Source organism: Anabrus simplex, chromosome 1, assembly GCF_040414725.1.
Source record: "Anabrus simplex isolate iqAnaSimp1 chromosome 1, ASM4041472v1, whole genome shotgun sequence".
Lineage (NCBI taxonomy): Eukaryota > Metazoa > Arthropoda > Insecta > Orthoptera > Tettigoniidae > Anabrus > Anabrus simplex.
Window position 1 is genome coordinate 1,052,188,594 of NC_090265.1, and position 16,748 is coordinate 1,052,205,341.

The 16,748-nt window shown below is 40.5% G+C and overlaps 1 protein-coding gene across 1 annotated transcript in view; it reads right to left on the reverse strand.

The window, feature by feature from the left end:
• Nucleotides 1-16,748, reverse strand: part of CCT3 (chaperonin containing TCP1 subunit 3) — a 172,592-nt gene that overhangs the window by 18,186 nt on the left and 137,658 nt on the right. Inside the window, exon 8 of the mRNA XM_067149609.2 lies at nt 4,235-4,378. Coding sequence (XP_067005710.2) covers nt 4,235-4,378 — 144 coding nt within the window. The remainder of the gene's footprint in view (nt 1-4,234; nt 4,379-16,748) is intronic.

Here is a 16,748-nt window from a genome sequence, read left to right on the forward strand (position 1 = left end):
GAAAGCATTTGCTCCATTCAAAGGGGAACAGAATACAAGTACCTGGTTCATTCCTCTCGGCACAGCGATTACGTGCGTCAATTTAAATATTCCAACGTCGCATAGATTCCAATATGCATTAAAGGAAGGGTCCCTCCAATTTCTTTCCTTAATTATTTACAGTTTGCAGGGAATTCCAGGTTAAATATACCCCATCTCAGAAGATCCTGAGTTCATTCCAGGAGACAGTGAAAACTTCTACTCACTGCCACCAGCAACAGATGATTTGTACCATCTGTGACTCATCGTGTGTGTTTGAAATGTATTTGTTCTTGCCTATCTCTTGGAGGAAGTGCTATGATACTCTGTCTATGATGTTAGGGTATTTGAGTTGTTTTATTTTTGTACGCAGGTAGCAACGTTGTGTGAATAATGTCGTGTTATGTGTATTGATAAAAATCCTAATGAAACGAGCGTGTGTCATAGGATATCGTAACTTGACATAATTTGAATAGATTAATTCTCAACAGGTAAACAGAATCACAGGAGGGTATGTCCATACTAATGAAACGTGTGCACAAAGTGATAAGTGTAAATGATTCGAGAGGAAACGCTTCTCTAAGTTTGAAATAGTGTAAATAATTCAGGAGAAAGGCTTCTTTGAATTTGAAATAATTTAACGTCGAATGAGGTGTAGAGAGAGACTAACGAACATTCACGACGTCAAGATCAATCTAAATAATATTTGTAAAGTGCGTTGTATGGCATATCCATGTTAATAAGATGTGTTTCACTAGTATAGTACTGGCCTTCGGTTCAGAGGGTCCCGGGTTCGATTCCCGGCCGGGTCGGGGATTTTAACCTTCATTGGTTAATTCCAATGGCCCGGGGGCTGGGTGTTTGTGCTGTCCCCAACATCCCTGCAACTCACACACCACACATTACACTATCCTCCACCACAATAACACGCAGTTACCTACACAAGGCAGATGCCGCCCACCCTCATCGGGGGTCTGCCTACAAGGGCTGCACTCTGCTAGAAATAGCCACACGAATTGTTGTTTAAACTGGCCTAACATCGAGAGGTCATCTGTCCCTAATGGTACGAAATGAGACGAAATGAAATGGCAAATTAAAAGCCCAAAAAACATCTACTGATCACAATTCAAAACGTGAGGACGAAGAATGAATGAATGGATATGAATTTAAAACGATCAGTGGAACCGACCTACATTGCCTCACATGCACAGAAGCGGGCATAGAACAATAGTATTACTGACCAAGGGACTGCTTCTATCTATAGCACAATACTGAATCGATGATACTTGCAGTCAAAAGGTGTCCAAAATCAAAGTCAGCGGCCCCTCACAATGGTACTTATCACTGGAAAAGTAGAACCATAGTATTTGTCATGTTGCGGTACTAATCATGAGTAGCGTAAACAATGGGAACAATGGCAGGAGAGTACTTGGAATGAGGAGATAAAAGGCTAATTTAGGAATGAACTTGATGGATGAAGCTGTACGCATACACTGGCTTTGGTGGTGGGATCATGTGAGGTGAATAGAGGAGGATAGGTTACCTAGGAGAATAATGGACTCTGTTATGGAGGTTAAGAGAAGTAGAGGGAGACCAAGATGACAATGGTTAGACTCAGTTTTTAACAATTTAAAGATAAGAGGTATAGAACTAAATGAGGCCAGAGCACTAGTTGCAAATAGAGGATTGTGGTGACTTTTAGTAAATTCACAGAGGCTTGCAGACTGAACACTGAAAGGCATAACAGTCTTTAATGATAATGTATGTATGAAAAGGAACTAAAAGCCCAGGCATGTTGAACTGAATTTTGATAGTGCATATTTTCCAGTTTATTGTGCATGTTTTGCAATATGATAGCAAAGGTGCCAACCTTTGAAGTGGGTTACCAGTAATCCCCACCATCAAAAAAGTTCCGAGTCAAATCCAAAGAATGTTCTTCTCCTCTCGAAGTCTGGCTTTATGGCTAAAATGGATAGCGTGTAGGCCTTTAGTCACAGGGGTCCCAGGTTCGATTGACGGCAGGTTCGGGAATTTTAATCACCATTATTTAATTTCGCTGACAGGGGGGCTGGGTGTATGTGTCATCTTCATCATCATTTCATCATCACTACGTGCAGGTCGCCTACGGGAGTCAAATCAAAAGACCTGCACGTAGCGAGCCGAATATGTCCTCGGACACTCCCAGCACTAAAAAGCAATACGCCATTTCATTTTCTCTCGATAATGACACGTCTTTTAGCCCTTCTCGACAGCAATGTGTGTCTAAGGTATATCATATTACGCAATAAAATTTGCACATCATTTGTTGGCACTGTGTTAAAAAATACTTCATAGCTTAATTAGCACTCAGCACCTGCTTTTCAGTGTAGGTTTTCTTGAAGCATCTTTCCCCGTGCAATGTTTTCATCTTCTGTACCATGAGCGATTCCAGTGTAAACGTACTTAATGTAGGCGTGAATTCTGTCTGATTTTTCAACACTCATGGGAAGCAAAAGTAACAGACTATCGAATAAGTTTGATGATGATGCTTGTTGTTTAAAGGGGGCCTAACATCGTGGTCAACGCCCCCTAATGGTACGAAATGAGACGAAATGGAATGACCAATTAAAATTACAAAATTCTCCACTGACCAGAATTCAAAACGTGAGGACGAATAATGAATGGATCGATATGAATTTATAACAATCAATGGATGCAACCCACAATGCCTTACATTCACAGAAACTGACGTAAAACAATAGGATTACTAACCAAGGGACTGCTACTATAGCATTACACTGAAACGAGGATGCTTGCAGTTTAAAGGGGGCCAAAAGCCAAGTTATCAGCCCCTCATAACGGTACTTATCGCTAGGAAAGTAGAACCATGGTATTTGTCATGTTGCGGTATTAATCAAAAGTAGCAGAGACTCGCGGTATCCCATACATTATGGTACTAATCACAGGTTATGAAATTCGACATATACGGTAATACAGACCTATGGCTTTTCTCACATTGCAGTGCCATTTACAGGCAACGCAAACCTATGGTGTTCATCACATGAGAGTACTAACCCCAAGGACCTGCATTATCCCGTGGTGTTCCTCATGTAGTGGGTACTAATCATAGGCAAGGCAGAACCATGGTAGCTATCATCCCATGGTCCTGCTCATATGGTGGTACTAATCACAGGTACTGCAAAAGACGACCACATGGTGCTCCTGTGTGCTACTAATCACAAACCTATTTGGTACCTAATATAGTGGTACCACGCGCAAGTAAAAGCGACCGATGGTGTTCCCCGCGTGGTGGTACTAATCACAAGTAGTTTCATGGTTCCAAGACAATCATCCCTTGGTCGCCCCTTTTAGTTGCCTCTTACGACAGGCAGGGGGTACCATGGGTGTATTTTTTGTCTGCGTCCCCCACCCACAAGGGGTTGTGTGTTTGGTCTGCGAGAGGTATTTTATTTCCTTCAAGTCCGCGGGCAAGCCAGTTAGGACCCTCCTATCTGCCACCTGGGACACGCCATGTGGGAGTATCGCCTCTCCCCCTGCTATGCCACCGTAGCAGGTTCGTGGTCGAATAAGTTTAGCTTCCAACTTACAAGCATTGAAATGAGGAGGGTTGAGCAGTAATGCTCGAAAAAATTTAATGTTTTTCTTCTTTCTTTTCGCAGATATTTTTTTCTTGAAAATGTTGCTTTCCCACAATCATTTTCCCTTTGACTGTAATACCGTAATCATGAGATGAAATCCGTAATAATTATGGGCAATCCATAATTGTTGGCAGCTCTGTGATAGTGCATAAATGCATTCATATTTTGAGATTTATTAGTGCATGGAAATCCAGGCTCTAATAATTACTATCTCAGTAGTCTATATTACAGGAAGTTTAATATTTAGTAAATTCACACACCAATATTTACTTGAAGGTTAAACAATCAAAGTACAGATAAACTAAACAATTCTTCCCGCTGTTAAACTAATTTTTTTCATTTTTCTTTTGCTCTTCCATATCTTTGAGTTCTGTACTTTCTAGATGAATCAACAGACTCCCTTATTACTGTGAAAACAGTAGGACACCAATGATATTGAAGCTACAAATACACTGACTTCACTACATCGTACTGTTAAATTTATATTATTTGCAATTTTATTATCATTATTAAATATGATATATATCTTGCTGCTGTTTATGAACTTAGCTTCAACACATTAAAAAATTCAATCTTACCTTTCTTATTTCAAAAAGTCCTGCACCAGTTCCAACATCATCTTCCTTCAACTCCTCAGTGCGATTAACTATGGTAGCACCACAAGCTCGGGCAATTCTGTTGTTGTCACTTTTGCGGACCCGACGTATTGCACTAATTCCCGCCTACAAGGAACAAAAGAGAAAATTATACATGAGGAAGGTCTTGCAGTTAATTTTAACAGCTTGAGAAGTAAAAACAGAATTATTACTCTTCAAAATTATCTACCAGTATATAACAAATTTTGACATCTTCAAAGAAGGACTAAACTTTGGAGTAAAAGATTTGAAAATATAAGATCAGAAAATGGTGGAATTACCACGATAGCTCAACCAAGATTAAAGGAACGCAAGTAAGACAATGCTGGTGTAGAAGAGGATATATAATTTGCCAACTGCAATGAATTATCCAACAATTATGGAGTTTCTAATTGTATTCTGCATTACTTATGACATAACTTTCCTGCAAGCACAATCAAAGCAGCTTTTGTGAGTTGCCTGATTTGGGAGACACCCATTTAATGGAGACAAATACAGAAAAAGGAAAACAAACATAGCAAAATTACTGTTGTTTGAATTCGCTTAGGTGATACAAATAATTAAAGTTATTATTTTCATGTCCCACTAACTAATTTTGATGGTTTTCGGAGACACCAAGATGCTGGAATTTTATTCTGCAGTTCTTTTACGTGTCTGTAAATTTATTGATACAGGGCTGATATATTTGAGCAGCTTCAAATAACATTGGACTGAGCCAGGACCGAACTTGCCAATTTGGGCTCAAAAAGTCAGCGCCTTAACCATCTGAGCCACTCCGCCTAGCATGTCAGTTTACAGAGATAGGGAAAGTTAAAGAGTGCCTCCATTCTTCATAACAAAATTCAAGAATGGATTGCGTAACAGTTGAGCATTGTTGCTGAACTCAACAACTGCGTTCGTCTTCACGTCAATGCAGTCAATGTAACATTTTAACGGAGTCGTATAACATCACGAGTGAAAAGCTTCGCCGTCATGCAAAAAAGGTTTGGACAAAATCAAAATCCATCTGGCCAACACCCCAGTTCAGGAACTTGCAAAAATCAAGAGCTTCTCCAAAGACGCTCTAAAGTATGAAAGAGAATGAAGTGAACCTGCGTAAAGAATGGAGAGGTACAGAAAAGGGCAGTCAGGCAGTGGGAAGGAAACTGAAAAGTGAAGACAAAATGAAGGATAACAAAGCTCTTAATTTATAGTTTTCCACAGTAAATCAAAGAAGTGTTCGTAATGAGTGGCCCAATGTTGAAATTAAAATCTAACTTGAAAAGAAAATGGGTCACAAATACTTTGTACAAAGGGCACTAGGAAAGTTTTGCAATGCAAGTGAACGCTTTGGACTTTTTCAAAATAATTTCCACCACACTCAATACACTTCTCCATACGTCGAAACCAGTCACTGAACCAACTCTGCCATTTTTCTTTGGTTATATTTTCACACTCTGGATCGCATGCTGCCAGAAGCTCCTTGTCGGATGCAAAATGCCGCCATTTCAGCTTCATCTTCACTTCTGGAAAGAGTGCGAAGTCACATGGAGCAAGATCAGGACTGTACAGAGAGTGATCAAGCACAGTCAACCCTGATCTGGCAAGAAAATCCATTGTTAATTAGCACGATGTGCTGGAGCATTGTCGTGATGCAAGAGCCAAGTGTTGAGCCATGATATTGGATGGAGCTGCTTGAGAGCCTGGATGATCTCAGGCAGATAAGTCTCACTGTACCACTTCGCAGTAACTGTCCTTTGTGTTTCTGGCACAACCCGAGACAGGATGCCCTGTTTAGTGAAGAATACTGCAATCACCCTTTTCTTCACTGACCTTGACTTTGGCACAATCACAGGAGTACCCTCATCTTCGAACAGCCACACATTGTTCTGGGATTTTGTTGGGACATCGTAATAATAAAGCCAAGTTTCGTTACCTGCAATGATGCTACTGACGTTACACGAAGTTCCATTTTCAAACTGTTTTAGCATTTCTCAGCACCATTTCACTCGATGTGCCCTTTGTTCCTCTGAAAGTGAATGGGGCACCCAAAGGGAACAAACCTAACATGGAGATGGTAGTGTAGAACTGAATGAATAGCTGGTGCAGGGATGTAGAGGGTCTCTTCTACTTGCCGATATATCAACCGCCTCTCTTGCTGCAACGTTTTCCTCACAGCTTCAATGTTTTCCTCAGTCACTGATTCAGATGATCGCCCAGTACGAGGATTGTCTTCCCCTCTGGAACTCTTTGTACCAGCGGAAAATTGTTGTCTGATGTGGACAGTCTTTCCCCAACACAGGAGTCATTTCCTCCAGGCACTGGTCAACAGTTAATCCACAAGCAAAATTATAGCAGATAATTGCACGATATTCACCTTAAGACCACACTGACATCTTAACTTGCTTTCAATCCCACTGCTTGGTAACAACTGGTGTGAAGGTCGCGCCTTGCAGTCTTCTGGACAGGTTTTCACCCCTCTTTTCATCCTTCACCATAACAGGGGTGTCAAGTCAACCGTTTTTGCATATTGCAAAACTTTCCTAGAGCCCTTTGTAGCTGCAGATGGTTTGCTAGCTCGGTGCAAAGGGAGGAACAGCATCAAGACCAAGAAAGCTCATGGGAAAAAAAAAAGAGTGAATACCTATTTGACTGGAGTGGAATAGTGGAGATCAAGCAAAATCATGGAAATGCAGGAGAGATAAGAGTATGGATAAAATTTACACTGCGGACAAGACTGGATTATTTTACCGAGATATTCCAGATGGAATTTATTAATTTGACCATTATTACTGGTCTTTTCTGATCTGTACTGACTTTACCTAACAAACACACTACACTCCAAAACAGTTTATACGAGGCTTCCTTTGTCAATACTATACAAAAATGTGTGTTTTTATCTCGATGAGTACAATGCCCGCCTATAGATGGGCTGACACAGCCGGTCCAGTACTGCTACGCCCGTCTATAGACAGTGCACAAGAACTTCAAATTATTTGAATTTCTCGGTTAACTTTCGAGTGCCGATTCGATTTCTGCGATGTTCTGCCATCTGTTGGGCATTATGTAGAACTAATTGATCACAGCTTATGGCTTCGTGAAGTAACTTACAGAGCTTTATGTAGACGCCTGTGGAGCTCAGCTGTGATGTAAACAAGCATGGCGGAACACGAAGCTAATTGCTCTTGCAGCGATGTTATTTCGCATCAAGGAATCTTTCAGTTATTAACCACAGAGGAAAGTGATTATGAAGATGATTTTAATGAATTTTAAGCGATTTTGAATGTGGGAGTGATACAGGGACTGCTGAAAATATTGAAAAACAAGAAAGAAACAAAACCTCCTTCTAAACAAAGGAAGAAAAACACAGCAAGTTCAAAAGCTATTTCTTCACTATTTTCGTGGCAGACAGATGACTTTTCTTGACCAGACTTACAAGTAACTGTGACAGACCTTGGAAACCAAGTAGTGTTTGTTGACAACCCCAAAATCATTGAATTTTTAAAAACTATTCTGCCAGTGGAGTTGGTGCAGCTGGTTGTTAATGAAACAAATCGGTATCACAAAAACTGGTGGAAAACATTGAGCTGTCACCACATTCCAGGTTTAGAAAGTATTTTAAAATATCAAATTAAATACATGTAAGGAGTTGCATGTATTAGTTGCCCACAGATTTCTGGAAATAATTTTATTTTGGGCTCTTTGATCTGTATAAAGCTGATGTACTTATGGGCACAAAGAATGTAATTTTGTTTTCTCTCAAAATAAGTGTAGGATTTTCCATTAGCATTTAGATTTATAAAGAAACAGCATTTATAAACATTTTAAACTAATCACCCCACTGATAAATGGTAAGTTAACATAGAGACTTCTACAAAAAAAAAAATAATGTACATACGAATGAAAAAACTCAGCACTGAGGTACCAAACAGGCAACAGGTAACTCAGCACTTCAAAGGTTAATCATGGCCAGCTATGTGCATTATGGTTGTAAGTTGGTAAACAAACAGCCACATCTATGCTGGAAGAGTTGATTACAACCTGGTTCGCATGCTTCTAAGGAGAGGTCACATCTGTTTATGACTCGTGGGTCAGCTGTGTGTACTGAGTTCTGGATTGTTAACAAGCAGCCATACCTATACTGGAGTTGATTGCAACCAGGCTCGCAAGTCTTTAACAATTAGGAAGTGTTTCCCCCAGATAAGTGCAAATGAAGCAGAATTGTGAAACTGAATTTGAATAAGATTGACACATACTGTATATGGTTTTTACTATTAAGGAGATTGTACAGGGTTATTCATAAGTCAGTGTCGCATTTCTGAACTTTATTGTGAAATACAGTAAGTACTTTACATATCAGTGTGAATGATATACCAAAAGAGGAACAATTTCTATAAGTTTGTATAATATACAAGTATTCTATGTGTGTGCTTTTGGATATAAGGCAGACATCCAGGCGATAGTCCAACTCCACCCACACGAGCGCCAGCATGTTACAGTCGATCGTTGCTATCGCTGCTGTAATGCGATCTTTGAGGTCATTCACGTCAGAAGGAAGTGGTGGAATGTAGACTCTGTCCTTCACGTATCCCCAGAGAAAGAAATCACACGGGGTTAGGTCTATGGAATGGGGCGGCCACCGCGAAATTGCGACATCACTGTTAGCAGTTCGTCCAATTCAACGTTGTGGTAAGTTCTCATTCGGGGACGTGCACACGAGTCGATGGAAGTGGGGCGGGGCCTCGTTCTGTTGGAAAATGAAGTTGCCACTGTCTATACACAGTTGTGACATAAGCCATTGTTCTAACATGTCCAGATAAATTATGTCAGTCACTGTGATTCGGCAAAGAAATAGGGCCGCAAAGCCTGTCCTTTGACAGGGCGCAGAACACGTTTAATTTTTGCGGAGTTGCACACATGCTCGATTATCTCATGTGGGTGTTCTGTCCCCCAAATGCGTATGTTGTGACTGTTCACTTTCCCAGACAGGTGAAACGTTGCTTCGTCACTGAAGAAGAGTCTTGTCACCAAAATCATTAGCTGCCATTTCAGCCTGCATGTTGGTGGCAAAATGTGTGCGAACCTCCTTGTCACCATCTGTGAGCACCTGCATGAGTTGCTGTCTGTATGGTTTCACCCTCAGTTGTTTGCAAAGAATCCGCCACACAGCCGGGCGTGACATTTCCAGCCGCAGACTACGACAATTTGTCGATTTCCGAGGGCTGCGCTGAAAACTCATGAACGCATGAGACAGTGGCCTCCGACGGCCCCAGGCTTCCGGATCGTTTGGGTGGACACAGAAAACCCATGGACTCTCGCATCTCATATAGCAACATCAAGATGTCATCCAAATGTGACACTGATTTATGAATAACCCTGTATATACAGGATATTTTACTAATAAAGAAGAGACTTTTCTTAAATAATTTTGCAATAAAATGGAACAATTTTTATTTATGTTTAACAGCCGAGGTTTTTTAATCGTAATCTCGTTAATGGGAATGAGCTGATTTTTAAAATTAGAAGATGAATTATTAGTAATAGTTTTTTACAGTACTTTTATTTGTAAGGTGTTTATACAGGGTCTTTCTTTTTTTTTTTTTTAGCTCAGGGGAAGTGTCAGGGGAGCTACACAATAAGGCAATAGCACGGCAGGGCAACTAATTTGCCAAGAGATACAGTCAATGCGAAAAGTATTCGTACACTTGGTGTTGGTTTGTTAAATGGTTAATACTTCCATTCTTGTGCGTAGAAAATGCATATGGGCGAACCACATAAATTTCCATAGAATTTACCTGAACATTGTTTGCTTTATTGGAATAAGAATACATTTTATACTCATGTTATTCAGTGTCATTTAGAAAATGCGATGTGAACTATGTTCAAGAAGTATTTCTACACCCAACGAAGCAGGTACTAGAATGAATACGTGTCCTCCACACGGCTGTGGAGACCCGAGACTTGCGTTTCATTGTTGAATGCGCTCAAGTAACAGTACAGTAACAACCAGAGAAGACTGAAAATGGGACGGAAACAGAAGAACACACCAGAGGAAAGAAAGGTGATAATTAGGCTACAGAATCAATTCAAGTCACTTTCTGAGATAGCTCGAACTGTTGGTAGGTGATAAAGATGTTGATTCCCATAGGGAACCTGAAATATTTGTTCCGAATGAGTAAATTTATAATACCAATATAGTTGGTCTGTTATTGGACATTATAAATTTTCCAGCTAACTCATGCTTGGTTGCCAGCATTTTGCCCCAGTGTGCTAAGTTGGGCTCATCAGTTGGTAAATAGCACACCTACCAAGACGCATGGCTAGTGCATACCGTGGAGGCCACTGCGTAGGCTACTTGGAGCCACCACCAGTGCCAATGCATTATGAGAGACTTTGTCTCACTTTCAAAAATTGATGCCTGCCTAGCCATCAGATGATAGAGATGCTGATTCCCATAGGGAACCTGAAATATTTGTTTCGAATGAGTAAATTTATAATACAAATATAGTTGGTCCGGACCAAGGCAAGCCTGGTCAGACAGGAAAGGAGAGGATTCTGGAAAAGATTAAACTTTAAAGTAAAGGGTGCAGTTGCCAAATACATTCATTTTTAATTGTATTTCTTCTGACTTAAAATTCATAAACAAAGGCTAAGACATGCCCACACCACAATTTAGCTTTGCGTCTTGAAAACCATCGAAGGCTATTAGCAGAGATAGTAGCTTCCTTAGAAGCAAAAGCAGTCATAATATTAATACCAAAAATGTGGGTGTCAATATAGAATGTACTGAGCAAGTTGGCCATGCAATTAGGGTTGTGCAGCTTGAACTTTCATTCGGGAGATAACGGGTTCGAACCCCATGGGACGTGAGCATGAAGTTTATACACAAAGTCAAAGATGGCTTGAGGTTTCGGAGACAACAAGATGCTGGAATTTTGTTCTGCAGTTCTTTTACGTGTCTGTAAATTTATTGATACAGGGCTGATATATTTGAGCACCTTCAAATATCATTGGACTGAGCCAGGAGCGAACTTGCCAATATGGGCTCAAAAAGTCAGCGCCTTAACCATCTGAGCCACTCCGTCTAGCATGTCAGTTTACATAGATGGGGAAAGTTAAAGAATGCCTCCATTCTTCATAACAAAATTCAAGGAGAGATGGCTTATCAACAGTCGAGCATTGTTGCTGAACTCAACAACTGCGTTTGTCTTCACGTCAATGCTGTCAATGTAACATTTTAACGGAGTCGTATAACATCACGAGTGAAAAGCGACTGGGCTTTCAGGCAGGAATCGAAACTATTCCTTAACACACATTATCGAGACCAGAACAGATATTGCACCTTTTCATACATAAAGGCATGGGAGGTCTTGGGATTGCCTATTACTGTTTTAGTCCTAATATAAGACTGGGAATTTTACGTTTTTGGGCTCAAATGTCACATAAACCGCAATAGGCTGCATTTAAAATGTTTGCATCATTTCTCACCAGTACTGACTTGTGTAGCGAACGTGCTTTCCAGTTGAGTTCAAGGTCACAAATATCCAGAATTCTTGAAGTTTTGACGATATTTTTTCTCATTCCAATTTGATTATCAGTGACTGGCAGAATTAAATATAATGCATTCAAGAACTTATGAAAATTGATACTTGCTTTCGAAACCATATTCTTGAGTTCAACATAACCTTTAAATGTCGATGTAGGCCTAATTTTCGAAGTACAAGATTTCCAAAAACTGACTACAAACCGTATACCAGTGACCAAATTTCAATAGAAGATTTAAAAGGAAGGGATTTTGCCATCATGTTAGACACTTTTGTATCTAACGTGCTTTATTTTATTAGATTAGAGAATTAGAAACTACCTGTGGTCGATTGTTGTTTGGCTTGGCATAATTAGATTTTTAAAAGAGTTTGGCTGATCAGAGTTTCTGAACTGAAGGTAGTTTTCAAGGGAAACTGACAAAGTTTCCCTGGTAAAACTGAATGTAAATTATAGAGATTTTTAACTCGCGGAATGGTAATGTTTGAAGCCGCCCGCTATTTACTAACTTGCCTGCCTCTCACCCGGTGGGCTTGGGTTTGACTACCAGACAGGTCAGATATTTTTATCTGCATGAGGGCTGGTTCCAAGTACACTCAGCCTACATGATTACCTTTAATTGAGGAGCTATCCAACTGTGAGAGGGCGACCCCAGTCTAGAAAGGCAGGAATTACGGCCGAGAGGATTCATCACACTAACCATGCGTCACCTCATAATCTGCAGTGGGCTGTAGTGGTTTAGGAGTGTTTGTAAATTATAATTATACATATTTCACTTTTGTGATGTTTCTCCTGATTGTTGATGGTTTCCATTTGTTCCTGGATTTTCCGTTCTCCCATGCTGCATTTTTTTCTTTTTTGTGATCCTTCCAAAAACTGAGAATCGAGGTTTCATTGTAATCGTACACTGTTTTGATACAAATTTTTAGGCTACTACTTATTGGGGATGTTGTCCTGGTTGGTGTAGCTGGACCACCCCGTGCTTGTGAAAGACTTGGCTATGTGGAATTACCGTATTTAAGCTAATAATCCCCGCCGCCTAATAACCCCGCACCCTAATTTTAGGAAGGATCATTTTGGAAAAAAAAATTAAATTAGCTAAAATTTCCTCCACTGAAATAGTAACATAGGCATAAACATTTCATATCACTCCGCGAGGTCCATGTGGTCTTTACACAAATATGAACGTGTAAATTTACCAGTATAGCTGCTTTGCTTGAACATATTTGAGATGATAAAAATATCACTGCTATAAAATATATTTGCCATGAAAATTAGCAAGTAGGCCCAGGTATTTCATTAATTAGAACTTGCAATAGGCTCGATTTGCTTTAGATAGGAGGATTTGTTGTGTCTTGCATCACTAGAATCCTCTCTTAAATTATTTACAAATTCATCACACTCCATGTCTAAAATGCTTTTCGCACACGCGGTTTCTTTTTACTCTGATATTAACACGACTGATGGTGAATAATACTTTTTGTACAATATAAACACATGAAACAGACACAACGCTGAACTCGAATGTTAGTTTTGCGATACAGTAAAACCTCGCTAATTCGAAGTCGTTGGGACGCAAAAATGGGACTTCGAATTACATGATTTTGAATTAACTGCCAACTAATACTTCAGAAATGCCAACCCTTGCTGCTTCACAAAATATTCTAAGACCCATTACTGCATGCAATTAACACTGTTTCACAGTTTAAATCTTTCAAATATCATGAAAGAACTATTTCCGAAATGTATTTAACAAGGTGTACTTACATTATTCAAATAATGCACTTGGATAAATCACTGACAAACATAACCTCACGCAAAGAAAGGGAAAAAACCCATGATTCAAAGACGAGGACAAATTATACTGTCTCCCCTGTGCAAGTGCTATATTTTTTTGGATTATACTGTTTGCATTTTTAGATGCCTTGTACTTGCACGGAAAGTACATGACACCCTTAAAACTTTGTGGCTTGTCGAACTTTCCTATGACGAGGGGAGGAAGTCTTTCGGTTCTGTTGGCATTGCAACACCGTAGAGTAACCCATCTCCTTTAACCCGTGAGGACTGGCGCATGGGTGATTTTGACCCGAGACTTCATTAGTCTATAATTCTGATTTGGTCACGCCTCATTTTCTGTTGCCTTGAGTACCTTCCTTCCTCGCCTTGAACTAAATCCTTAGAAAGTTCCCATGTTATAACTTTGTCATCACCCGAGTTGTTATTGTGTTACTCTCCGGCGGGTCAGAATTACCCAAGGCGCCAGTCCTCATGTGACTGTTCGGTCAAATCAGTGCTTATCTTGATAGTTGTGTCAATGGATTGGAAGAAGGAACAAGAACGTTTAAAATGACTAATTGACGAAGTATTTTAAAGAAGATGAAGAGGAGGAAGTAATCGGTGGACAGGCAAGTCAAAGTGAAGATGGTTGTGTGTGTCAGAAAGCGAGCTTAACAAAATATTTGCTGAACAATCATCGGCTTACTTTAGTTGGAACGATACGCAAGAATAAAAAAGAAATTCTTCCTAGTTTTTTTACAACACAAAAACAGACCACAGCATTCAAGTAAATTTGCATTTCATAATAAAGTGACTCTGGTATCACATATTCCGAGGAAAGGAATGACCGTGTTGCTCCTATCGCCAAGGCACCAAGACGCAGCCATTGATGGGGAAACCGGTGATAAATATAAGCCGGAGATGAACACATTTTACAACTGCATAAAGTCTAGCGCTGATGTTGACGAGCACTGTGCAACAGACAACGTTGGACGAGTGAGTAACCGCTAGCCACTAATGGTATTTTATGCCAAGCTGAACATAGCTGGCATAAATAGTCTCATTGTCTAGCAATCAGAGACCTGATAAGGTAATTAGACGGGCTTTTCTCAAACAACTGTATCAAGAAATGGTCCACGAACACATGAAAAGCCCAGCCGTAATGGAGAACCTTCTTCGTTCACAGAGGTCGAAGACAGCTGGATATGTAGGCATTGTAACTCCGATTAAAGGACCCCCAGCTACGAAGTGCCGAACAAGATGTGGGTATTGCCCTTCCAGTGCCGACAGGAAGACGAAAACTGAGTGCAAAAATTGTGGATTAATGATTTGTGGTCAACACACCACTCTCATGTGTCCAGTGTGCGATTATCGCTGCCAGCCAGCGTGAATAAAATGGCACATTTTGAACAGTCGTGAATTCCTCAGGAATACTGGTAACTATCTGAGAGTGATTGAAGACGTTTATTGAGACTTGCGCTATATATTAATGTGAATATTTCTTTGAATTGTTGATCCTAAGTGACTGAAATTTAAGAAATACTTCCCTGCCGATATTAAGGCCTATTTTACTATTCATGAAATTATTGTACTTATTTTGCATGCTACGAGGGCTATTTTTTTTTTTTCAAGGTCCGATCGGTCGCAACAGTCAAACGCCCGCGAATATGTGATGAACCGCTGCACAGATGTGTTGCGCAACATCTCTGAAATGACCGTTATGCGCCTCACCTCAGGCCCGTCAGTAGTGAACGTGCAGCGCGCTCGTAAACATGGCTACAACGATCGCTTCGCCTGCCAAGTGTGAAGTGCGCGGTGTAATTCGATTTCTTCAGGCTGAGGGTTGCATTGCAGCCGAAATTCATCGCCGAATAAGTCGTGTGTATGGTGAAACGTGCATGAGCGACAGCAAAGTGCGACAATGGTGCAGGAACTTTACAGCAGGGCGTACAGACGTCCATGATGCAGGCGGCCAGGGAAGGAAGCGTGTGTCAACCGATGATCTTGTTCAGCGTGTGGATCAGGCAATTCGAGAAAATCGTCGGTTCACAATTTCTGTGTTGAGTGCTTCGTTTCCTGAAATTTCCAGGTCAGCTCTCTACACAATTGTGAGTGAGACACTTCAGTACCGCAAACTTTGTGCGAGATGGGTTCCGAAGATGCTGTCTGACCGTCACAAAACACAGCAAATGGGTGCCGCTTTAGCGCTTCTCCAGCGCTACCATGATGAAGGACCGGATTTTTGGAACAAAATTGTCACAGGGGACGAGACATGGGTTCATTTTGAAACGGAAGAAACAAAAGAGCAATCCAAACAGTGGATGCATTCGCACTCCCCGAGTAAGCCAAAGAAATTCAAGCGAACGCTGGCTAGGAGGACAGCGTTTTGACACCGACGAGGCGCTGCAGACTGGCGTACAAAGATGGTTACAGGTGCAGGCGGCGACGTTCTATCAAGAGGGCATTGACAAGTTGGTACCACGCTACGACAAATGTCTCAATCTGCGAGGCGACTATGTTGAAAAATAGCTGTGATGTATCAGTAAGTGTTACTAATAAAAAAGTGTCAAATTTGTACTGCTGTTTCATTTCGTGACCAATCGGACCTTGAAAAAAAAATAGCCCTTGTATATTGAATACATTTTTTTCATTAGAATAGTCCAGGTGCAAATGCATTTCGTACGTAGTGCACGATGGCTAAAATAAATTTTTAAAATCCGGGTCAAATACACCCAAACGCCAGTCTTCGCGCTAAATTTCTTCGCGCCAGTCGTCAAGGGTTAAAAAACGTCCGTTAGAACTAAGAATATAAAACAATGCAGTTTCATTGATATTCACAATATTGTTCAGTGCGTACGAACTGATTACAAATATGAGCCACGCATTTTGGCCAACTGTTGGCATTGCCAGTGTTCACGGATTCTGCTTCTCCACACTGCCTCTTATGTGACATTGTGGCGTTCCTTAAAACACACCGAATACAAAATAATTACGATTTCACTTGAACTTAGTAACTATGAAACACACTGTCGACACACCGAAGTGAAAGTGGGGAAAGCTACCCCTGCACGTGCCAGAGGACTCATTCTATTGTGACACGGAAAAATTTTGAATTACTCTCTAAAATACTATTTTTTAAATGTAAAGGCAGTTTTAAATT